Source organism: Mesoplodon densirostris, chromosome 18 (genome assembly GCF_025265405.1).
Source record: "Mesoplodon densirostris isolate mMesDen1 chromosome 18, mMesDen1 primary haplotype, whole genome shotgun sequence".
Taxonomy (NCBI): domain Eukaryota; kingdom Metazoa; phylum Chordata; class Mammalia; order Artiodactyla; family Ziphiidae; genus Mesoplodon; species Mesoplodon densirostris.
The window spans coordinates 47,975,345-48,000,397 of record NC_082678.1 but is presented as its reverse complement, the minus strand read 5'-3'; the positions used below and the strand labels follow the sequence as shown (position 1 = coordinate 48,000,397).

Genomic DNA, 25,053 nt, shown 5'->3' with positions numbered 1-25,053 from the left:
CATTAAATCTGTATACTTCTTGTTGTTTCAAACCAGGAGACACATGTCAGGCAGTCCCATCACTACTGGTGATGTTGTTTGGTCACCTGGTTAAAGTGGTGACTGTTAGATTTCTCTAATATAAAGATAACTTTCCCCTTGTAATAAGTAACATTAATAAGTAATCTATGGGGCCATACTTTGAGACCATGTGAATAACCTGTTTCTCAGTGATCTTTCTTCTAATGTTTTGAGCATCCATTGACGATTATTGCCAGAATCACTTATTACACTGGGAGTTACAAAATGGTGATTTTCTAATTCTATCATTATTTCTAAACTTATTAATTAGCATTCTTCTGTAAAGACAAATGTTTCCCCCTTTTCTTTTTTTTTTTTTTTTCTTTTTGTGGTATGCGGGCCTCTCACTGTTGTGGCCTCTCCTGTTGCGGAGCACAGGCTCCGGATGCGCAGGCCCAGCGGCCATGGCTCACGGGCCCAGCCGCTCCGCGGCATATGGGATCCTCCCAGACCGGGGCACGAACCCATATCCCCTGCATCGGCAGGCGGACTCTTAACCACTGCGCCACCAGGGAGGCCCCCCACTTTTCTTCTTTTACTTATTTATGTATTTTTTTGAGTATCACCATGGACTTAAAAAAATTCATTCTTATAAACCATTATCATCATTATACTTTTTTATTATTTAAAAAAATTTTTTTTTGTTTTTGCGGTACGCGGGCCTCTCACTGCCATGGCCTCTCGCGTTGTGGAGCACAGGCTCCGGACGCACAGGCTCAGCGACCATGGCTCATGGGCCCAGCTGCTCCGCGGCATGTGGGATCTTCCCGGACCGGGGCACAAACCCGTGTCCCCTGCATTGGCAGGCAGACTCTCAACCACTGCGCCACCAGGGAAGCCCTCATCATTATACTTTTTGATGCTCAGATTGTTCTAAATTTGGCCAATGGAAACCTCTTCAGACTGGCTCCTATGTTCTTTTTTTACTTAAATCCGTTAGTCTTTGAGCATTTCCTTGATTGCTGGCAAAACAAAGTATTCCATTTGAATCAGTGTAAAATCAAAACAAATAGGAAGGCAGTGAGTGCGGATAGTGAGTCTGTTAAGGATTCCCTAGGACACTAGATTATCAATGCGAGAGGTCCATGTGTCTCAAAAGGTCTTTGATACTGACAAAACGCTTCTAATTTGGTAAAACATTCCTCAAAGACTGTAAATGGCAAGAAAGAAGAGTGTATGCCTGGCTTTAAGTTTTGAAGGTCCAATTCATACTTTCATTTACTGGGCAAACATACGGAGATTAGAAATTTAAATCTTTTTTGGTCATTTTAGATTATGATTGAATAGTTTTACAAACAGTTCTTTGGAACTAACTTGTTAAGTAGAGAAGATTGGGGATGAAGCAGTGAGAGATACACAGAACAAATAAAAATAGAGGCAATTTTTAACTTCAGGGAAAATAAGAGTTGTACAAGAAAGGAAATGTAATTCAAAGTATACTTTGTGGTTCATATGATATTTACATAGACATAATGATATACACGTTGAAAACTGATTTAACCAGTATCACATTCTACTGGTTATATACTATAATATAGTTATGATGATAGAATGAGGGAAAAACAAAGTATATACATGTGAGTTGGGGGTAAGAGAGCTAGATTTGGCATCTAAAACTGAAAATTCAAAAATAGCAATATTAGCATACTGTTTAGTAATATGAAATTAAATTCTGGAAGAAACAGAATGATTTTAAATATCAGTCTTTGCAGAATAGAAATGGGGAAGAGTAAGCGAGAGTTGCTGTTTTTCTTTATAAGTTTTGAAGTACTATTTGACTTCTTATACTATGTGCATATTATTCTGATAAAAAATAAACTAAAAAAGGAAAATATTTCCATGTAATAAGGTACCAGGTCTAGGGACTTCCCTGGTGGTCCAGTGGGTAAGACTCTGTGCTCCCAATGCAAGGGGGCCTGGGTTCGATCCCTGGTCAGGGAACTAGATCCCACATGCATGATGGAACTAAGAGTTCGCATGCCACAACTAAGACCTGGTGCAGCCAAAATAAATAAATAAATAAAATATAAATAAATATTTTTTAAAAAATAAGGGGGGCTTCCCTGGTGGCACAGTGGTTGAGAGTCCGCCTGCTGATGCTGGGGACACGGGTTCGTGCCCCGGTCCGGGAGGATCCCACATGCCGTGGAGCAGCTGGGCCCGTGAGCCATGACCGCTGGGCCTGCGCGTCCGGAGCCTGTGCTCCGCAATGGGAGAGGCCACAGCAGTGAGAGGCCCGCGTACCGCCAAAAATAAATAAATAAAAATAAGGTACCAGGTCTACATAGTTTTACAGGATTTTCTACCAGCTTTAAAGAATCAAATAATCCTTACATTATATAAATTATTTCAGAGCATAGAGAAATATGGGAAGCTCTCCAATTCATGCCATGAGGCTATCATAACCCTGATACCAAGAGTTGATGAACAGAGCACACACACAAAAAAATATATAGTCTAATACCATTTAAGAATATAGATATAAAAATCCTAAAAATAACCTCAGCAAATTGAATCTAGCCCTGTGTTAAAAAAAAAAAAAAGTTAGATGATAACCAGAGTTATTCTCCAAAACAGTTCAACTTCAGTAAATCTACTGATGTCAATTCTGCCTTAACAGATTAAAGTAGAATAAGAAAATGATCCTTCCTCCCAAAATATATATAAAAAAAAGGACTGATAAAATTCAACACTTATTTATGATACAAGATAGCACAACTTCCTTAAACTGATAAAGGGTATATACTACAAACCTACAGCAATGTCCTAAATGCCTCTTACTATTCAACATTGCACCAGAGGTCTAAATAATGCTATAATTAAAAAGTAAAAGAAGAGGTACAAATATTTGAAAGGAGGATTGCTGTTTGCAGATATACTTACTAAAAATTCTAAGTGGATTGGCATAAAAAATGATGAAATAATGTGAAAGTACAGTGAGGTGGCCTATTATAAGATGATTCCTAGCTTATATTTATACCACCAATCATCAGTCAGAGAATGTAATTGGGGGGAAAAAGTCTTATTCACGAGAACAACAAAAACCTTGTAAGAAGTAGAATAAATCTAAGAGGAAATGTGCAAGACCTATATAAAGAAAATGATAAAACTTTATTTAAGGACATAAAAGAAGCCCTAAACAAGTGGCAAGACATACCCTTTACGTGAATGAGGAAATTTAATATTGTAAAGGTGTCAAGTCTCCCTAAATGAATCTATAAATTCCCAATCAAAAACCCAACGATACTTTTTATTGAACGTGACAGTCAATTCTGAAGTTCACATGGGGGAAATATACACAGAATAGCCAAGATATTCTTGAAAAAGAATAATGACTGTGCATATGTGTGTGGGAACTTGGCTTAACAGATAGCAAAGACACATTTGTACCAGACTTCCCTGCTTTCAACTGCTCCTTCTCACCACGTCTGGTAACAAAATCTCAGTGTGGAAACCATTCCTTGTGGTTGAAGTAGGACTGACCCCAATTTTGCAAGACGGTTGGGCATGTGTTACAGGCCTGGCCAATCAGAGGAGCCCACATCTTTGGTTAAAGGGGTGTGCATGCCATCAAAGTTAGGTTGATCAGAGTCCAACCCAGACCTTTTTTGCCAAAACTCTTAGGAAAGATGACCTCTTTTCTTGTGGTTATTAAGCTATTATCAGCATGTGCTCAAGGTTACCAATGGTTATGCTGCCCACCAGGTGGAGACAGTCTGTCTGACAGATGAAGAGATAGAGTCTGATGACATCTTCTGAGCTCTTGGATACAACTCTGCTTAAAAATAGATCTGCCTTTGCACATCCTAGTTTCCATAGCCTATAGATTTCCTAATTTGAGCTGGGTTTCTGTCACTTGAAACTGAAAAAATTCTAGTATGATACTATAAAGTCACAGTAATTAAAACTCTTTGGTTTTGGCACAGACGTAGAGTCTAGAAACTCATTTATAGAAAAGTGGGAATTTAATTTTAATAAATGTGGCATTTTGAAGAACTGAGGAAAGGATGGACTATTCAATAACTGACGTGGGAAAACTATCTGGAATAAAACTTAGACTATTCCCTCACATCACACACAAAAATAAATTCCAGATGGATTAGAGAGCTAAAACTAAAAGACAAAACTACCAAAAAAGTCAGAAGAAAATAAAGAATATTTTTATAATCTTGGGGAAGAGTAGACTATCCTAAGACACATAACCCAGAAACCATAAAAGAAAAAGACAGAAATGGCTGTAAGAAAGTTAAAATATATGCATGCAATTTATATATAATGAGACACAATAAGTAAAATAAAAACAGATAAATAATAGATTAGGAGAAAAATTAGTAACACATATAGCAAAGAAATATATAGTCAGATTCATGAAGACCCCTTAAAAATTATTAAGAGAAAGATAGACAACCCTCTAGAGAAATGGGGAAAGGACACAAACAAAAATTCACAGCACAAATATTAATGAGTAACATCAGAAATGGTGCATTACTTCACTAGCAATCAGAAAAATGCAAATTAAAACAAAACTATTTTGTCCTTAAGGTTGCCAAAATTAAAGACTGTTGCCTTCTGGGACTTCCCTGGTGGCGCACTGGTTAAGAATCCGCCTGCCGGGGCTTCCCTGGTGGCGCAGTGGTTGAGAATCTGCCCGCTAATGCAGGGGACACGGGTTCGAGCCCTGGTCTGGGAGGATCCCACGTGCTGTGGAGCAACTGGGCCCGTGAGCCCAGAAGCCACCTCAATTAGAAGCCCGCGCACCACAAAGAAGAGTATCCCCCACTTGCTGCAACTAGAGAAAGCCTGTGCGCAGCAATGAAGACCCAATGCAGCCAAAAATAAATAAATAAATATATAAATTTAAAAAAAAAAAAAAAAAAAAGACTCCGTGCTTCTACCGTAGGGGGCACAGGTTCAACCCCTGGTAGGGGAACTAAGATCCCTCATGTGGTGCGGTGTGGCGAAAAAAAAAAAAAAAAAAAGACTGTTGTTTTCTAATGTTGGCGAGGATATGTTCATGGTAAGTGGGTAAAGCCTTCTTGGAAGACAATTTGGCAGTATTTATTAAATTTAAATTGCTCACAACCACTGATGCAACAAATCCTCTTCTAAGAATCTATCTTAAATTCTAAACATATGTACAACATATATAAAAGTTGTTCATTGCAGCATTGTTTGTAACAGTAAAAAAACAAAAACAACCACCTGGAAAGAACATAACTGCCCATCAATAGGGAAACAAATAAGTAAGTTGCGGCAATAATATACTAGCAATCTCCTTTGGTTGCTAAAAAGATTAAGGTGTGATGCTGCAAAAAACTTCAAAGAACAAAACACATAATATAATCTAATAGAGGAGAAAAAGATACGCACACATTTATGTATGAATGTACGAGAATACATAAAAAAGAAATAGAAAGTTCCAATAACTTGTGGTAATCTCTGAAAGAGAATGAGAAGGCTAAGGGGGAAATTTTCATGTTTTAGTTTATTAAATATTGTATCAATCTTTTGCAATGAGAATGTACTTGTATCTTACTAACATTAATAAAAAAGAAAAACAACAAGCCAAAGAAAAAAAAAGTATAACCCTAATGGTACCTAGTACCTGAACTGGCAAGGCTCCCATGAGGCAAACGGGCTTTAAATTTGGGCCTTGAGTTTGGCCATCTTGTAGTTTCCAATCCATCACATCAGCCCCAAATGACCGCCAAAAGGTCTGCTGGTTTCAGTTTCCCCCAGGACAGTCCCTGTGCTTGGGGCCAGCCTGATCCTCAGCCTTTAATTACCCCCAGGAAAGACCATGGATAGCGAACACCTAGGAAGGAGTCTTCACTCTCTGGAATTTTAGTCCATCTGGTCCTTGTTGCTCTCTGGTGTCTTTAAAAATATGATTATTGTAGTATCAATATTTTTTAGTTTCAAAAGTACTGCCTGTTGTGACCTATTATAACCTATCCAGAAGCAGAAGTCTTATTTGCCAAATTTGAAAGAAATTTAGCGTTCACAGTCCTACAATGGACAAAATTTGGCACTGGATTTAATACGGGGTATGAGGAAGAAGGAAAAATCAGGCATGACTCCTAGGTTTCTGGGTAGCAACTGGATGGATGGTGGTGTAATTCACTAAGGGATCATGATGATCTGAAGTAAAAAGGGGGAATGATCATGAGTTATTTTAAAATATAAAATGGGGGACTTCCCTGGTGGCACAGTGGTTAAGAATCCGCCTGCCAATGCAGGGGACATGAGTTCAAGCCCTGGTCCGGGAAGATTCCACGTGCCACAGAGCAACTAAGCTTGTGCACCACAACTACTGAGCCTGCACTCTAAAGCCTGCAAGCCACAACTACCGAAGCCCATGCACCTAGAGCCCATGATCTGCAACAAGAGGAGCCACCTCAATAAGAAACCCATGCACCGCAATGAGGAGTAGCCCCCACTTGCCGTAACTAGAGAAAGCCCGCACGCAGTGAAGACCCAATGCAGCCAAAAATAAATAAATAAATATACATATATATATATATATATATATATATATATACACACATATACATATATACACACATACATAAATACATACATATATATATATATATAAAATGGTTCACAGGTTTCTAGTTTTAGGGACTGAAATAAGGCAGTGCAGTTCATTAAGATAGACACCACTGGAAGGTAATCTAATTTCGAAGACAAGATGGTGAGTTTGGTTTTGGATATGTTGAATTTTAAGTATCTTTGAGGCTTTAAGTAGTCATCTGGATTAGACATTTGTGTCTCAGAGAAGAAGTGAGGGCTGGAGATATAATTTTAAGGGTAATCGGCATATAGGAGGTAATTGATGTCATGGGTGTGAATGAGGCTGAACTGGTTGAGAATAGACAGTGACTAGGAAAGAGAGCCTAGGCAGGAGTCTTGAGGAACTCCAACATTAAACAATCAGACAAATCCTCTTCTTTGATTTATATTCCTTTCAGTGCTCCAAAACTTCAAATTTGGATTCTTACTGATACTCCTTTTTGCTGTTAGTAAGCTATACCAATTTATCTTGGTATCAACCAGAGTTTTCATCAGCAGTTCTCCATCATTTTTGGAAAATTTTTAAAGGGAATCCACAAATCCCATAGAGTTTTAACATTATTTTTCAAACTGTAGGTCATGACTCAGTAGGTCACGAAATCAGTTTAGAGGGTCCTGATTAGTACTTTAAAAATTAGATCAATAGAAGGGAAAATATCAAGAAGTACATCACATGCAGTAAGCATCTACACTTTCTTCCTTGGTGAAATTTTCCAGTCTCATGGCTCAAAATGCCATGTAATTCCCAAATTTGTATCTCTAGCCCAAGCCTCATAAATTCCATGCTCATTAAGACATCTCCACTTGAATGTCTACTAGACATTTCCAACTGAAATACAAACCCCTAAATTTCTTTCCCAAGACACCTCCACCTGCAGCTTTCCCAGGTGATGGCAATTTCATCCTTCTACCTATGGCCCTGTAGGTCTACGTCCCAGGAGTCACTTTTTACTTCTCTCATTCTCTAACATACCATATACCATCTGTCAGGAAATGCTATTAAGTACACCATCAGAATCCAACCACTTCTCATCATCCCCACTACTACCACCCTGGCCCAAATTACTATCACTTCCTCTCTCACCTGGACTAAAGCAACAGCCTTCCAACAATTCTATTTCCACTCTTACTCCTGCTATACTCAACACAGTGGTCAGAGCAATCCTTTAAAACAGGGATCAGGGCTTCCCTGGTGGCGCAGTGGTTGAGAGTCCGCCTGCCGATGCAGGGGACACGGGTTCGTGCCCTGGTCCGGGAAGATCCCACATGCCGCAGAGCGGCTAGGCCCGTGAGCCATGGCCGCTGAGCCTGCACGTCCGGAGCCTGTGCTCCGCAACGGGAGAGGCCACAACAGTGAGAGGCCCGCGTACCGCAAAAAAAAAAAAAAAACCAAAGAAAAACAGGGATCAGCAAACTTTCTCTAGAAAACCAGAGACATTTAGCCTGCTTGGGCCAAGAGGTAAAATCGAGGCTATTACATAGGTGCTTATATAACAAAAGAAAAAACACGCTTGTAAAAATCATTTACTGACAAAATTCAAGGTATAATAATTGAGTACAATTCTTTTGTAACACAGGTCTACTAATGAGAAGAATGAAAGAAAATTTTTTTAATGGATACCATTTTGCTAAACTGGAGTTCAAAGCCAATGATCCCCATCATCAAATCGACTACAAATATTTATCTGTAAAAACCATTCTTAGCTGATGGCCACACAAACAGGCAGTGGGATGGATGTACCCTGTGGGTTGTTGTTTGCTGACATCTGTTTAAAATATAATCAGATTGTATCACTCTTATCTCAAAACCCTGTGAATTAGTTTTCTATTGTAGTGTAAAAACTACCACACATTCAGCAGGTTAAAACAATACCCATTTATTATTCTCAGTTCTGTAGATCAGAAGTCCAGGTGGGCTTGCCTGGGCTCTCTGCTTAGGGTCTCACAAGGCTGAAATCAAGGTGACCTCTTATAGAGAGGATCTGGGAAAGAATCTATATCTAAACTCATCCAGGATTTTGAGTTTAGAACTGACAGAAGCCAGTTCCTTGCAATTGTAGGTCTGAGGTCCCCATTTCCTTGCTGGCTGTTAGCCAGGAAGCACTCTCAGCTTCTAGAAGCTTCCTGCATTCCTTGTCATGTGTCATGTAGCTCCATCTTCAAAGTCAGCCAAATCGCATTCAAACCTCATGCTTTGAATCTCTCTGATTTCCCTTTCTGCTACCAGCTGGGAAGAACTCTCTGCTTTTAAAGGTCTGGTCTGATTGGGTTACACCCACCCAGTAATTATATCTCAAAGTCAGGGGGCTTGGGACTTTCATTACATCAGCCAAGTCCCTTCCCAGCAGTGCTTAGGTTAATGTTAGATTGAGTAACGAGGGGACCAGGATTGAGTAACCAGGGGACCAGAATGCTGGCGTGGGGGCAGGGGGAGCATCTTTAGAATTCTGCCTACTATACCCTGCAATAACTTCCTACTCAGGGTAAAAAGATAAGGCACTAAGAAAGGGTCAACTCGATTTGTGCCACCTGCTCTTCCCCAACTCCCATGCGTGTCCCATTACCTCTCTGATGGTACTTCCTACCACTCTCCCTCTGGCTTACTCTGTTCATCCACCACTAGCTGTTCATCCAACTTGCTGTTGCTTAAACATGCCAGACACTCTCCCACCTTAGGATCTCTGCCTGGAATGCTCTTCTCTCAGATATCTCTTTAGTTAACTCCTGTATCTCCAAGACTTTGCTCCACTTTCACTCTTTCAATGAGGCATATCTGATTATACTACTTAATACTACAATCTGTACTCTTGCTCCTGGCACTGCCTATTTCCCCTACCCTGTTCAATTTTTCCTTTTTTTCTACTGTATTTCTCACCTTTAACATACTATATATTTTAACTTATTTATGATGTTTATTGTCTGTCCTTCCTTGCTAGAATTAAGCTCCTCAAAGGTAAGGATCTTTGTCTATTTTTTTTCAAATGATGTATTTTTTGCTTACTAAGCACTTAGCACAGTGGCTGGCACAAAGTAGATGTTCAATAAAAATTCACTGAATGAAGTTTGGGAAACTCCTGCTTCAGTTTTTTATTTACTTAATTTTTATTTTTTTGGCCACGCCGCAGCATGCAGGATCTTGGTTTCCCAACCAAGGATGGATGCCATGCACCCCGCGGTGGAAGCAGAGTCTTAACCACCGGACCACCAGGGAAGTCCCCTGTTTCAGTTTTTTATATACGTATAAAAAACTAGTATACGTACTAGGTTGTGATGTAAAATATATTTCTTATTGAAGAGTGTAGTCAAGAGTGTTTGAAAACTACTGGGGTTAGACTGTATGACCTCTATGGTTCTTTCCAAATATGAGCATTTATGAATTTCTATGTGCAGCTAGTAAATGTCCACTGTATCCTTTGGGATACAGCAAGGTGCACAGCCTAGTGACAACAGCAAGGCACTGATTACTGAAACATAATATTGACACCGAAAAAGCTAAATAGCATCCCTACCTGTTGTATAATAGTAGGTTAGAAAGAACTGTGGAAACAGCAAGAAGTGTTGAATGCCCCAAAATATAAAAACCTAAAGGTAACTCTTCCATCAAAAAGAGGTATAATTTGACGGGCTTCCCTGGTGGCATAGTAGTTAAGAATCCACGTACCAACACAAGGGACACGGGTTCGAGCCCTGGTCCGGGAAGATCCCACATGCCACAGAGCAGCTAAGCCTGTGTGCCACAACTACTGAGCCTGCGCTCTAGAGCCCGTGTGCCACAAATAATAAGCCAGTGTGCTGCAACTACTGAAGCCTGCGTGCCTAGAGCCCGTGCCCCACAACAGGAGGAAGCACTGCAATGAGAAGCCCGCACACTGCAAGGAAGAGTAACCCCCACCCGACGCAACTAAAGAAAGCCCGGGCGCAGCAACGAAGACCCAACGCAATACCCAACGAAGAAAATAAATAAATAAATTTATATTTTTAAAAAAGAGACATAATTTGAGAGCAAATCACAAAAGACAACGTTTTCTGCATCAAAATTTCCCTGGTTAAAGCTTCCATTCACTTACTGAAGAAGCGAAGATGAGAAAAGAAAGATATCGCTTAAAGTCTCTGCTGTAGAAATTGTAACCTGAATGGACTTGGGGAGCAAAGACCACTTCTGAAGTATGTACGATTTCCACTCATCCACGGGCAGATCCATGCTACTTTAAATCTAAAAAATGAATAAGAAAATAAGGAATTCGGATTTCTACAAATGCACAATTCTAGAAAGTCAAGATTCCATTCAAGCATGCATGAAGCAACAAAATCAATTCTTGTGGTCTCTTCCTATAGTTGTTTACACGCTGAGGAAGCATCTATTGTTTCTCACCCCAATTCACTCAACATCCCTTCATTCAGAAATATTTATTGAAAGCTTACTTTGTTCCAGGCATCATACTAGGTACTGGTTATACAATGATGAATCAGAACTCTTACCCAGTTCAGTTTTTTCTTTTCAATCCCCAGATCACTCCTTTAGTTCAAGCCCGCACCATTTCCTGTCCGGCATTCTTTCTGGAGTGTTATAACTAGTCTCCACACCCTCAGACCCCCCACTTCCCCATTCCAAATTCAGTCCATCTTCCACATTGAGACAGATGTCAGTACTCCGCCTTAAATTCATCAATGCTCCTCCTAGCATTTAGGGAAGTCCAGTACAAACCCTTCATTATTTGACTCTTGGCTTACTTTCTAATGCTCAAGTCTCACTTCTTCCTCTGTACCCTACTATTCTAGCTACTCAAAGCTATCCCCAGTTTGCCAGGCTATTCATCTCCCTAGGTGTTACAAAGACTATTCATTGGCCCTACCCTCACTTGGAGTCCACCTGGCAAATTTCCAAACATTCTTCAAGGCCCAGTTCAAATGGTACCTCCTCCGGGAAGCCTTCCCTGATTTTTCCACCTGTGATAGCAGCACACTTTGTGTCTCTCCTGGGGCCCAAACCATGTCTACCTTGAGTTAGTGCTCCTCACAGCAGCAATTCCCTCGACAGACTGTGCTCTCCTCTGAGGGTAGGGACCAGGTCTTATTTACCTTGAGAGATCCCCCACTGTGCCAAGCTCAGGGTCTGGAACCTGCGGGAGCTCAGCTCTGGGTTGCTGAAGGAAGCAAGTCAATGCTTTGACTATATCCAGTAGCAGAGTTACTAGGGCAACAGCTCTACCACTCCTCTGGGCTACCAGTCAGTGTCTGCCCACCAAAGGCCGAGTTGGGTACGTTTCCGAGAGTTTGCTCGGAATGCTAACGTAACTCGTCCACTCCGCGCCCTTCGCTGCGTCCGCGTCACGCTTCGCGCATCACGCATCACGCTTCGCGCGCTCCGCCCCCAGGCCAGGCAATCCAGCGACTAGGCCCCGGACCTGGGCTCCGGTGAGTCATTTGGGCCACCCGCCGCGCTTCGGCCAATGAGGTGGCTGCTCGGCTCCTAAACCCGCCCCCGTGCCGTGCGCGCGTCGGGAGGCCTTCGCGGTGCACGCAAGTCCTCGGGCCAATCGCTTTGGAGCGCGCGGGTTCCCTGGAGTAAAGCCAGGGCTGCGGGGGAGCGGGAGCGTTGGAGCTGTTGCGGCGGAACCATGGTGGGCCACCTGAGCGAGGGGGCCATTGCGGTGAGGAGACGCCTGCGAGCCGGGCGCGGGCCGGGGTGGCTGTGGGCCTTGGGGCTGTGCGGGGTGGAGAAGGGGGAGAGAACACGGGAGGAGGAGACAGCGGGGGCCGGGGAGGAACCGCCGGGTGACTCCCTAGAATCATCACTCCTCAAAGCATTTTTCCCATCGTCTTTTAAACACGTTCATGTTTTTCCTGCTTAAGGAAATGAAACAAAATAAACTGTTGATTTTCGCCCATCTCTCTCCCGCAGCCACTCTCTTTCTCCTCCCCTTCCCCCATCCGCAGCCTAACTTTCCTAGAGTTGTCAGTTTTCAGTTCTTTTTCTCCCCTCCCATTAACCCTTCAACAGACTCCAATCAGTCACTCCCCTGATCACTATAGAAGTAACCCTGGCTGAAGTCAGCAGTGCCTCCAGGTCGTTAAATCCAACAGACACTTTTGAGAGTTAAATTTACCCGAGTTCTCAGCAGAGTTTGACTATTGAGCCTCGCTTTCTTTTGGTAACACCCTCTTCTTTCGGTTTCTGTGGCTCAGCTTGGCTTGTCTTTCCCCGTCTTATTTGGAGATCTCTCTGTAAATTTTTGTTGACTCTTCTCGCGAGACAAATTACCATCTGTATGTCAATTGCTCATAAATTTCTGTGTCCGGAGCCACCTTTACACTCAAAGACAAACCTCTATCAGCTGCGTACTTGATATCTCAAAAACATTTTAAATTCAGCATGTCCCAAAGCAAATCCATTATCTTTCTAAATTTGGGCCTCTACCGTTCCCTGTCTGGATGAATGGCACCATTATTCATTGAGTTATAACAGCCAGAAATTGTGGAATCATTCTTGCTACACATTCCGTCACCCTGGATGTCCAGTCCCTCCCCAAGTCTGGTGTGTTTTACCTCCACATATATCTCTTAAATGCATCTACTTCTCTCCATCCACACTGGCACCATTGTTTCTGCCTGGCCTTCTCACTTCTACCCAGCATAACCCTCCTCCCGCCATTCCCATCATAGCGTATTCCCACCAGTTCTTTCCTCCTTTCCAGCCTTTCCTTTTTTTTTTTTTTTTTTTTTTTAATTTAAATCCGGGTATATTTCATACTCCTGCCTTCCACAGGGGCTTTGAACATTCTTTAACCTGTGCCTACTGCCTGGGTGGTTCTTCATTCTCCCCTGGCTGACTAATGTAACCTTCAAGTCTCTGCTCAGTTACTTCCTCAGAGAAGCCTTCCTTGACTCCCCTTGCTAGGCTAAATCCCTTTATTTTCAGCCCCTAATTCCTGTTTGTTCACGATATTAAACTCTGCCTTTCCTCTCTGTCAAATGAGGTTAATCATACCTAGTACCTATTGCCTAAGGTTAGTGGGACGATTAAATGAGCTATTAATTTAAAGTGCTTAGTCCATGCCTGATACATAATAAATGCTCATTATATGTTACCTATTATTAATAATCACAGATGTGATCTTACATTTATATGTTGTTTATTTGATTCATATCAGTTACTTTCTGTCTCCCTCCACTGGATTGTAAATTCTTTGAGGCCTGAAATTATGTCTGTTTTTTTGCTCAACATAGTCTCCCCAATACCGGAAGGACTGCTGGCAAGTTTTAGGTGCCCAGTAAATGTTTGCTAATTGCGCGTGAGGCAGGGACAAGAAAGGGACAGAGATGGATGGGGAAGAACAGTTGGCAGAGTTGAATGAATATTTTAATAAATTAGAAATAACCCCGAGAAGTGATTGCAAATTGTAGTCCTTGTTTACTTTATAGCTGCTACCTTGCATCCTTAAGACAAATTAGAATTGTTCTTCACTTTCAAGGAAAGTGACTGGTATTTTTCAAGTAATTTGAGTTAGTTTTTGCCATATTCAAAATTTAGGAAACATATTTCCAGTGTTAGGTGAAGTATTACTTAGGTTTTGTTCATAAATGATAAGGAAAATTTGTGTGTGTGTGTGTTTGTGGTGATGGAGTGTAGAGTACCTTTGTCAAGTTTGTTTATCAGCTAAAGCAGGTAATATCATTTTAGTTCAAAAGACATAGACCCCAAAGAGTAAGCACTAACACACAAATAGTGCATTTTCGGCAAGAGCTAACATAAAATAAGAGATTATGCGTGGAACTATTGTGGTAATTAGAACTAATAGCATTTGTATCTTGAGTAATTAGGTAATACAAAGAAAGGGGAAAGGAATGAATACTTTTGATCTTTTCCAATGTGCCAGTTACTTTATTATAGTCAGTAGTTACAGTAACCCTGTAAAGTAGATTTTTATCATTAACCCCATCTTACAGATGAAGTAATTGAAGTCCAGAGAAGTTAAGTAATTTGTGCATGAGGTGAGGATTTGAACATGTGCTCTGAACCATTCCATTCTGTTGTTTTGTATTTTTTTCCTTCCAGTTTTATTGAGATATAATTGACATACAACACTGTATAAGTTTAAGGTGTACAGCATAATGATTTGACTTACATACATCATGAAACAATTACCACAGTAAGTTTAGTGAATGCCCATCACCTCATATAGATACAAAATAAAAAGAAAAAAGTATTTTTTTCCTTGTGATGAGAACTCTTAGGATTTACTCTCTTAATAACTTTCATATATAACATTGTTAATTATATTTCATATATAGCATTGTTAATTAGATTAATCATGTTGTATGTTATTTATCTTATAACTGGAAATTTGTACCTTTTGACCACGTTTGTCCGGTTCCTCCTCCCTCTACTTCCTGCCTCTGGTAACCACAAATTGGATCTCTTTTTTCTATAAGTTTGTTCATTTGTTTGTTTTTGAAGTGTAATGGCTTACAATACTGTGTAAGTTCTTGGTGCACAACATAGTAATTTGATATTTCTGTACATTACAAAATGATCACCACTGTTGCTTTGTATTTTTATTAGCAATGTTAATTTGGAAAATTTAAGTCAGTTCTGTCTTAAGTGTATATATCATGCTATATATCCCAGAAGAGTAAGTCTTATATTCACTATTTATGATGACACAAATAAATTAAAAAGAATGATAAAGTACTACATGTATTTGGTTTTAGAATCAAATAAAACAGAAAGGTGCTTGATGAAAGTACTGACCTGTCTCTTCCCCCGGTTCTGTTCCTTTAAAAAAAAAAAAAACCACCTTTACTGAAGTTCAATTTGATTTACGTATAACAAAAACTATAATACATATTGTTTACAAACTATATCAGTCTGTAATACATCAAACTATATGCAGTAATACATCAAACTATATGCAGTTTGATGAGTTTTGACAAATGTATACATCACCCCAATCTGCTCCTTTCCCATCCCCTGCCCCTACCCTAGGCAACCACTGTTCTGAGTTCTGGTTTCTATCACTATAGGTTAGTTTTGACTGTTCTAAAACTTCATATAAATGGAATCAAATAATATGTACCCTTTGTGTCTGGCTTCTTTCAGCAAAATGATTTTTGAGATTTATCCATGTTGTTTCAGTAGTTTGCACCTTTTTATTGCCCAGTAGTATTCCATGGTATGAATAAACAATTGTTTATTTACCTGTTGAACATTTGGGTTATTTTCCTTTTTGGCTATTATGAATGAAGATGTAATGAACTTTTATGTACAAGTCTTCTTATGGAAATATATTTTAATTCCTCTGAGATAAATATTGGGGAGTGCAGTTGCTGGGTCATGTGATAACTGAACATTTAACTTTATAAGAAATTGCTAAACTATTTCCAAAGTGTTTATGAGAATTCTGTTTGCTCCATTTCCTCACGAACACTTAGTTTTGTCAGTCTTTTTAGGTTTACCTATTCTAGTGAATGTGTAGTGTGGTATCTCACTGTGATTTTAATTTGATTTTCGCTGATGACTAATGATCTTGAGCATCTTTTCATGTGCTTATTGGCTGTTTGTATTCCTTCTTTTGGGAAGTGTATGTTAATATCTTTTGCCTGTTTAAAAAATTGGGACATGTTCTTATTAGTTAGTTGTAAGAATTCTTTATTTAATCTGGACACATCTTTTGTTAGATGAAAGCATTATATATATTTCCTCCCAATCAGGCTTTTCATTCTTTTAATGCTGTTTTTTGTTTTTAATAAATTTATTTTATTTATTTATTTTCAGCTGCGTTGGGTCTTCGTTGCTGTGCACGGGTTTCTCTAGCTGCGGCGAGCGGGGGCTATGCTACTCTTCGTTGCGGTGCGTGGGCTTCTCATCACAGTGGCTTATCTTGTTGCAGAGCACGGGCTCTGGGCGCGCAGGCTCCAGCAGTTGTGACACATGGGCTCAGTAGTTGTGGCTCGCGGGCTCTAGAGCACGGGCTCAGTAATTGTGGCGCACGGGCTTAGTTGCTCCGCAGCATGTGGGATCTTCCCGGACCAGGGCTTTAACCCGTGTCCCCTGCATTGGCAGGCATATTCTTAACCATCAGGCCACCAGGGAAACTCAATGGTGTTTGTTTATTTATTTATTTATTTATTTATTTATTATTTTTTTTGCGGTACGCGGGCCTCTCACTGTTGTGGCCTCTCCCGTTGTGGAGCACAGGCTCTGGACGCGCAGGCTCAGCGGCCATGGCTCACGGGCCCAGCCGCTCCGCGGCATGTGGGATCTTCCCGGACCGGGGCACGAACCCATGTCCCCTGCATCGGCAGGCGGACTCTCAACCACTGCACCACCAGGGAAGCCCCAGTGGTGTTCTTTTAAAAGAGCAGTTTTAAATTTTGATGTTCAGTTGGGTTTGTTTTGTTTTGTTTTTCCTTTTCTGAATTGTATTTTTCTGTCCCCAAAAATCTTTGTCTCCCTCAAGGTTACAAATCTTTTGTCCTGTGTTTTCTTCTAGAAGTTTTATAGTTTTAGTTTATATTCAGGTCTGTAATCCATTTCAAGTTTGCCTTTTTATGTATGGTGTATAGATCATTCTTTCCATTGCAGATATTCAGTTGTTTCAGCCCCGTTTGTTATAAAGACTATAATGTTCCATTGAATTGTGTTGTCACCTTTGATAGAATTTATATATATGTGGGTCTATATCTAGAATGCCTATTCTGCCATTGCTCCATATGTCAGTACTTACACCAGTACCACATTGTCTTCATAACTAGTTATATAGTAAGTCTTGAAATTGGGTAGTATAAATTCTCCAGCTTCATTCTTTTACTGAATCTAGGTTCTCTATATTTTCATATATATTTTAGAATCAGCTTGTCAATTTCTAATAAAGCCTGATGGGATTTTGATTGATAGTACATTACATTTATAGATCAATTTGGGATCAGTTGACTTCTTACAGACATTGAATCTTTCAAACCATGGACATGCTATATCTCTCATTTACTTAGGTTTTCTTTAATTTCTCTCAGTGTTTTGTAGTTTTCAGTATGCAAGTCTTGCATATGTATTGTTAGACTTAGGTTTTTTTTAATGGTATTTTTTAAAATTTCATTTTCCAGTTGTTAATTGGCAGTATATAAAAATACAGTTGTGGCTTCCCTGGTGGCGCAGTGGTTGAGAGTCTGCCTGCCGATGCAGGAAACACCGGTTCGTGCCCCGGTCCAGGAAGATCCCACATGCCGCAGAGCGGCTGGGCCTGTGAGCCATGGCCGCTGAGCCTGCGCGTCCGGAGCCTGTGCTCTACAACGGGAGAGGCCACAACAGCGATTGGGAGTCCGCCTGCCGATGCAGGGAACGTGGGTTCGTGCCCCGGTCCGGGAAGATCCCACATGCCGTGGAGCGGCTGGGCCCGTGAGCCATGGCCGCTGAGCCTGCGCGTCAGAGCCTGTGCTCCACAACGGGAGAGGCCACAACAGTGAGAGGCCTGTGTACCACAACAACAAAAAAAAAACCAGTTGATTTTTGCATATTAACCTTGTATCCTGAAAACTCGGTAAATTGACTTAGTAGTTTTTTGTAGATGCCTTAGGATTTTCTACATACGTGACTACATATAAAGACAATTTTATTATTTCCTTTTCAATCTTTATGCCTTTATTTCTTTTTTAAAATATATATATATATATATATATTTTTTTTCTTTTATGGTACGCGGGCCTCTCACTGCTGTGGCGTCTCCCGCTGCTGAGCACAGGCTCCGGACACGCAGGCTCAGTGGCCATGGCCCATGGGCCCAGCCGCCCCGCGGCACGTGGGATCCCCCCAGACCGGGGCACGAACCCGTGTCCCCCGCATCAGCAGGCGGACTCCCAACCACTGCGCCACCAGGGAAGCCCCTAAAATATATTTAAAAAAAATATTTATTTATCTATTTATTTAGGCTGTGCCAGGCCTTAGTTGTGGCACATGGGATCTTCATTGTGGTATGTGGACTCTTAGTTGCGGCATGCGGGCTCTTAGTTGTGGCATGCAGGTGGGATCTAGTTCCCCAACCAGGGATCAAACCCGGGCCCCCTTCATTGGGAGCTCAGAATCTTACCCACTGGACCACCAGGGAAGTCCCTATGCCCTTATTTCTTTTTCTCATCTTGTTGCATTAGTTAGGAGCTCTACTGCCATATTTAATAAAAGTGATGAGAGTTATATCCTTGCCTTGTTCCTGATCTTAGGGGAGGTCATTTAGTCTTTTGCCATTAAGTGTGATTGGTAATTAGATTTTTTGGTAGATGCCTATCAGTTTAACCCTATCTTCTATTCCTAATTTGCTGAGACTTTTTATAATGAGTAAGTGTTGAATTTTGTCAAATGCTTTTTCTGCATCTATTGAGATGGTTGTGGTTTTTCCTCTTTATTCTGTTAATGTGACAGACTACAATAATAGATTTTTGAATGTTGAGTAAACCTTGCCTTCTTGGAATAAACCTCACATGGTCATGACATATATACATTTTATATAGTGCTATATTTGATTTACTGACATTTTGTTGAGGATTTTTACATCTTTATTGATGAGTGATATATAGATCTGTAATTTTTCTTTCTTACAATGACTTTGTTTTTTCTATCAGAGTAAAGCTAACATCATACAATGAGTTGTAAAGTGTTCTCTTCTATCTCCTGAAATAATTTATGCAGGATTGGTGTTTTTTGTCATTCAGTGTTAGATAGAATTTACCAGTAAAGCCATCTGGACCTAGAGTTTTGTCTTTTGGAATATTCTAAGTTATAAATTTAATTTCTTTAATAGATATAGAATTATCTAGATTTTCTGTATTTTTATGTAGTTTTGATAATTTTTGTTTTTTTAAGGGACTTATCCATTTAATCTAAGTTGTTTCATAAAGTTTCTAATATTCCCTTATTTTATATATATAAATATATATAAAATTTTATATATGTATGATTTATATTGATGCCTTTTTCATTCCTGGTATTGAGAATGTGTGTTTTCTTTTTCTTGACCAGACTAGTTAGAAGTTTATCAATTTTATTGATCTTTTCAAAGAACCAGCTTTTGGTTCAATTGTGTTTTTCCTATTATTTATCAATTTTCTATTTCATTGATTTTTGCTCTTTTATTATTTCTTTCCTTCTGTGTACTTGGGTTTAATTTATTCTTTTTCTGGCTCCTTATGGTGTAATATTAGATGATTGACTCTGGAGCTTTTTTCTTCTCTGATGAGAACATTTAAAGCTGTATTTTCCCCTCTAAGCATTGCTCTAGGTGTATCCCACAAATTTAGATAGATTGTATTTTAATTTTCGTTCTGTTAATAACTTTCTAATTTCTCTTGTGATTTCTTCTTCAACAAATGGGTTATTTAGAAGGTTGTTGTTTAACTTCCAAGTATTTGAGATTTTCTAGATATCATATTGTTATTGATTTCTAGTTTATTTCTAGTGTGGTCAAATAACGTACTCTGTATGAATTCAACTTTTCAACGTTTATTGAGATTTGTTTTACTGCCCAGTATATGGACTATCTTGATGAAAATGTTCCAGGTACACTTAAAAGAATGTGTATTTTGCAGTTGTTAGATGATCTAATTAGGTCAAGTTTATTGATAGTTTAAATTTTCTATATTCTTATTTCTATATTTTTTGGTCTATTTGCCCTGTCAATTACTGAGAGAAGAATGTTGAAACCACCAATTATAATAGTGGATTTGTCTATTTCTCCTTTTCATTTTGTCAGTTATTTTGAAACCCTGTTGTTAGGTGACCACATTTATCATTGTGCTTTTTTTTTTTTTTTTTTTTGGCCATGCTGTGCAGCATGTGGATCTTAGTTCCCTGACTGGGGATTGTACCCGTGCCCCCTGCAGTGGAAGTGTGGAGTCTTAAGCACTGGACCGCCAGGGAAGTCCCCACTGTGTCTCCTTTAGGAATCAACCCTATTATTATTATGAAATGTCCTTTCTTATCCCGGGTAATATTCCTTGTCCTGAAGTCTACTTTGCCTGCTTTTAATGATACATCTTTTTCCAGTATTTTATTTTTAATTTGCCTTTTTATATTTGAAGTGCGTTTCTTGTACAGAGCAAATAGTTGGGTCTTTCTTATTCATTACAATAATTTCTTCCATTTAATTGGAGTACTTGAACCATTTACACTTAATATAATTACAAGTTTGGGTTTAAGTTTTTCATTTTGCTGCTTTGTGTGTGTGTGTGTGGTACGCGGGCCTCTCACTGCTGTGGCCTCTCCCGTTGCGGAGCACAGGCTCCGGACGCGCAGGCTCAGCGGCCACGGCTCACGGGCCCAGCCATTCCGCGGCATGTGGGATCTTCTCGGACCGGGGCACGAACCTGCGTCCCCTGCATCGGCAGGCAGACTCTCAACCACTGCGCCACCAGGGAAGCCTGCTGCTTGTTTTTTTATTTGTCCCATCTATTCTTTTTCTATTTTTTAACTTTTCCCAACTTTTGGATTATTTGAGTATTTTTTATGATTAAAATTTATTTCCACTGTTGGCTTATTAGCGATGCTTTATGTTTTTAATGATTGTTTTAGGGCAACGCATCCTAGCTTGGACTACTATAACAAAATACCGTAGACTAGGTGATGTAAACAGCAGATTTATTTCTCACAATTCTAGAGGCTGAGAAATCCATCAAGGCACCAGCAGATTTAGTTCTGGGTGAGGGCTGTCTTCCTGGCTTGCAGCTACCATCTCACTGTGCTCACATGACCTCTTCTTTGTGTGGAGAGAGTGAGTTCTGGTGTCTCTTCCTCTTTTCTTTCTTTCTTTTTTTTTTTTTTTCTGGCTGCACCTCGTGGCATTCAGGATCTTAGTTGCATGACCAGGGATCGAGCCGTGGCCCCTGAAGTGGAAGCGCAGCATCTCAACCACTGGACTGCCAGGGAAGTCCCTCTTTTTATAAGGACAGTAATCTCATTATGGGGGCTCCACCCTCGTGACCTCATCTGAAAGTATTTGCTTCCAAAGACCCCATCTCTTGATACTCTCACACTGAGGGTTAGAGCGTCAACATATGAATTGGGAGGTGGGGTCAGGACACAAATGTTTGGTCCAAAACACAGTGGTTCTCAAATGTTTTGATTTTAGAATGCCTTTCATTTGTATAAAATCACTGAGTGCCCCCCCAAAAGCTTTTTTTTGTGTGGGTTATATCTCCCTTACCATATTTGAAATTATAACAGATATTTTAAAAATACTTATTCATTTAAAATAGTAATAAACTCATCTGTTAACATAAATAACATGTTTTAGGAAAAACAGTTATATAGTTCAAAACAAATAGAAAAGTGACATTGTTTTACATTTTTGCACATTGCTTTAATATCTGGCTTACTAGAAGACGTGACAGCTAGATATTCATACCAGCTTCTGCATTCAGTATATGGATATATGGTTTTTTTGGTCGAACTATATGGAGGAAATCTGGCTTCAAATATGTAGTTGGAAGAAGGAGGAGTATTTTAATAGCCTTTTTCAGGCTTCTTTTCTGATCTTTGTGATCTTGTAATATAATAAGAAATATATGTTTGGTCTTTGTCCAGTTTTTGGTACACAGAACTCCTGAAACCCTTGGAATTTCCTGAGTGATAGGGTTGGAGGAGCTTTTTTTGTTACTTAGGATAAACCCCTTTCAACCATACCTGAAGTTTAATGAGGTAACTCTTTGTGGGCTCCGGGGTAGCTTCAGGATAGGGGTTGATTGCCAGGAACCAATCGTGTGATTAAAGGGTTGGAACCTTCTGCTCTACACCTCACCCCACAGGATAAAGGCTGGAGATTGAGCTAATCACCAGTAGCCAACGATCTAATCAATCATGCCTATGTAATGGGGCCTTCAGAAAAATCCCTAAACAACAAAATTCAGAGGGCTTCTAGTTTGGTGAACACATCTACATGCTGGGAGGGGGCACACCCCCAGACTCCACAGGAACAGAATCTCCTGTGCTTGGGACCCATCCAGACCTTGTCTTATGTGCCTCTCCATCTGATTTTCATTTGTATCCTTTTAACTATCTCTTATAATATACCAGTAATACTAAGTCAAGTGTTTCCCTGAGTTCTGTGAGGGACTCCAAGGAAGTCCCCACAATTTGTAGCCAAGTCAAACAAGTGTAAAGTGGGTCACCTGGGGACCCACTACTTGAGATTAGTGTATGAAGTGGGCACTTGGACAGTCTTGTGGGACTGAGCCCTTAACCTGTGGGGTCTACACTAATTCTGGGTAGTTAGTGTCAAAATTAAGTTGACTTGTGAGACGCCCAGTTGGTGTCTGCAGAGAATTGCTTCATGGGGAAAACCCACACATTTGGTGTCAGAAGTGTTTTGAATAGAAAATCAGGTTTCCTTTAACACTGTGTCAAAACTCAACAAATGGTAGTTTCTTAAAGGTTAGTTGGAATGTAGATTTGGCCTGTCTTCCATTTTGAATGGATCTTTTACCTATGCATTATTTGTAACGCCATGTTTTGGTCATTTGGAAAATATTGGTTCGTTGCATTTTACAGATCTTCCAAATGTTGATATATTTTGTTATATGACAAAAACTCATGCTTATTAACATCATTACTGATTTAATTAAAGAAAGTCAGTAAGTATTAGGAAGCTGGTGAATACAAGTTTTCAAAAGTCCTGATTTTCATTAGAAAACTCTTCTATCATTGGCAACAAATACAGTTAATTGTCTCACTTTATTTTTGAGAAGATATCCACTAAATTCCCAAGTCTGAATAACCACAGTTTGTCGTTTGCCCTTTCAAGTTAAAATGACGTTCCATGAGAAAAAAACGGCCGGTTCAACTTGCAGCTGGAACAGTTGTAGCAGTGCTTTTCCTCAAGGCCGCAGCCATACTTCAGCAGAAGGACTTTGGCATACTTTCTGTATGGTTGCATAGAATATTAAAATTTTTTTGTCCTCAAGGTTAAGATTTAATGTAATAATTTTATTTCTTCAAGTTTTTTTTTTTTTTTTTAGTGAAACTCCCCTCCCCAGTGTGTTCAGGGCAGTGAAGAATACAGTGACTACTACTATAGTACCTCCGCTAAGGCACCAGTAGTTTTACCTACCACTGCTTTGCACCATCAGTGCAAATGTCAACACAGCTGTTTCAGGATAAACCATGAGTTTTGAAAGTGATTCAACACTTGGAATATTTCAGCATAGTCTGTGTTTGTTCTCAAGCATTCACATGAAAGATGATCTTACTAGATGGTTAGTTGGTGCTGATACGAGATGAACACAAGCAAAGCAGCCAGTCCAGCCACATCTATCTATTCATCCATTCATAAGGCAAAAGTAGAATTCTGCGGAAGAGATATTAACTCAGTCTTCATGATGTATCTTGTTCTTTAATTCAACAAGTTGCTTTATTATTAGCAAGTGGAACTGCTGTGATTTCTATTACTGATTTTTCATCCAGTAGACATTCATAAGTGGTAACAGTATAAAGTTTTATTAGTCCTTCAGCCAGTTTTTCATTGTATTGAATGAACGAGAGTGAGAAGGACAAAAGCTTGTTTATTATGATGAAAATAGTTTTCAATTCATGTACCCTCTGCAAAGGTCTTGGGACCCCAGATGGCAATGGACATTATGAACAATACGTTGTTCAGTGTCTAGAATATGTGTATAGAGAATATTGAGTTGTTCTGGCAGACTGTTAACTTACTTGCAGATCAGCTGAGCCCTCTGAGACTGTAGTGGTCTAGAGTAGCTTTTACTTTGGGGATAGTTTAGTCTATTTCTAAAGCATGGCCTTCCTGGGGTTTCTACTGAATGCACCAGGTGTTTATTGAGTTCTCTCCACTCAAATGGCTAATTGGAACTCACACGTGCTCTAGCCTGGGTGAGCGCCAGTAATTTTTCAGCTTGTAGCTCTCTAATCTTTACTTGGTCTGTGGCACCTCATTCTGTGTACGCACAACTTAGAATTCAGCCAAAAACTCAAGGGAACCCCTGCATAGGTTATTGAAGCTCTTTCTCTGTGCAGCTCCCTCCTGTCGGGTACTCTGCATCCAGGAAGTCCACGTGACTCACCTCCCCAAACTGATCTGTGCTCAACAGGACTGCCATATTCTCCTTGGGTTCCCTTCCCTATGCTATGGTCCAAAAGTGCCTCTGTGCAGAAACTCATTTGTTTTCCTTTCAGGGACCACAGTCTTGTTCTACCTGTTGCCTGGTATTTGAAAACAGTTTATATATTTTTGTCCAGTTTTTAGTTTATGTTTGGAAGAGCTAGTCTGGTATCACTTATTTCAGCATGGGCAAAAGCAGACGTCAGACAACGAGTTTTAGCTAGCTAGTTTTTCTGATGGTTACCTTTAAATGATGCCTTTTAAAAAACGAACTAAAAGCCTGATTAATAGTTATTTTGCCTTTGTTAGAAATTACTTT

General features: G+C 40.0%; 2 protein-coding genes across 6 annotated transcripts in view; one reads left to right on the top strand and one right to left on the bottom strand.

Annotated features, from left to right (window-relative positions):
- Nucleotides 1–12,829, bottom strand: part of SMYD4 (SET and MYND domain containing 4) — a 40,189-nt gene extending 27,360 nt beyond the window's left edge. For 3 of the 5 annotated variants that reach the window (XM_060080923.1, XM_060080925.1, XM_060080927.1), the window contains exons 1-2: nt 11,716–11,967; nt 10,704–10,849 (exon numbers count right to left, since the gene is read on the bottom strand). In XM_060080923.1, the coding sequence (XP_059936906.1) occupies nt 10,704–10,837 (134 nt within the window). In that variant the 5' untranslated portion in view covers nt 10,838–10,849; nt 11,716–11,967. Of the gene's footprint in view, nt 1–10,703; nt 10,850–11,715; nt 11,968–12,743 lie in introns of those variants that run through there. The other 2 variants (XM_060080924.1, XM_060080926.1) reach the window with 2 other exon arrangements.
- Nucleotides 12,132–25,053, top strand: part of RPA1 (replication protein A1) — a 54,180-nt gene continuing 41,258 nt past the window's right edge. Inside the window, exon 1 of the mRNA XM_060080928.1 lies at nt 12,132–12,287. Within this exon, the coding sequence (XP_059936911.1) occupies nt 12,255–12,287 (33 nt within the window). The 5' untranslated portion in view covers nt 12,132–12,254. The remainder of the gene's footprint in view (nt 12,288–25,053) is intronic.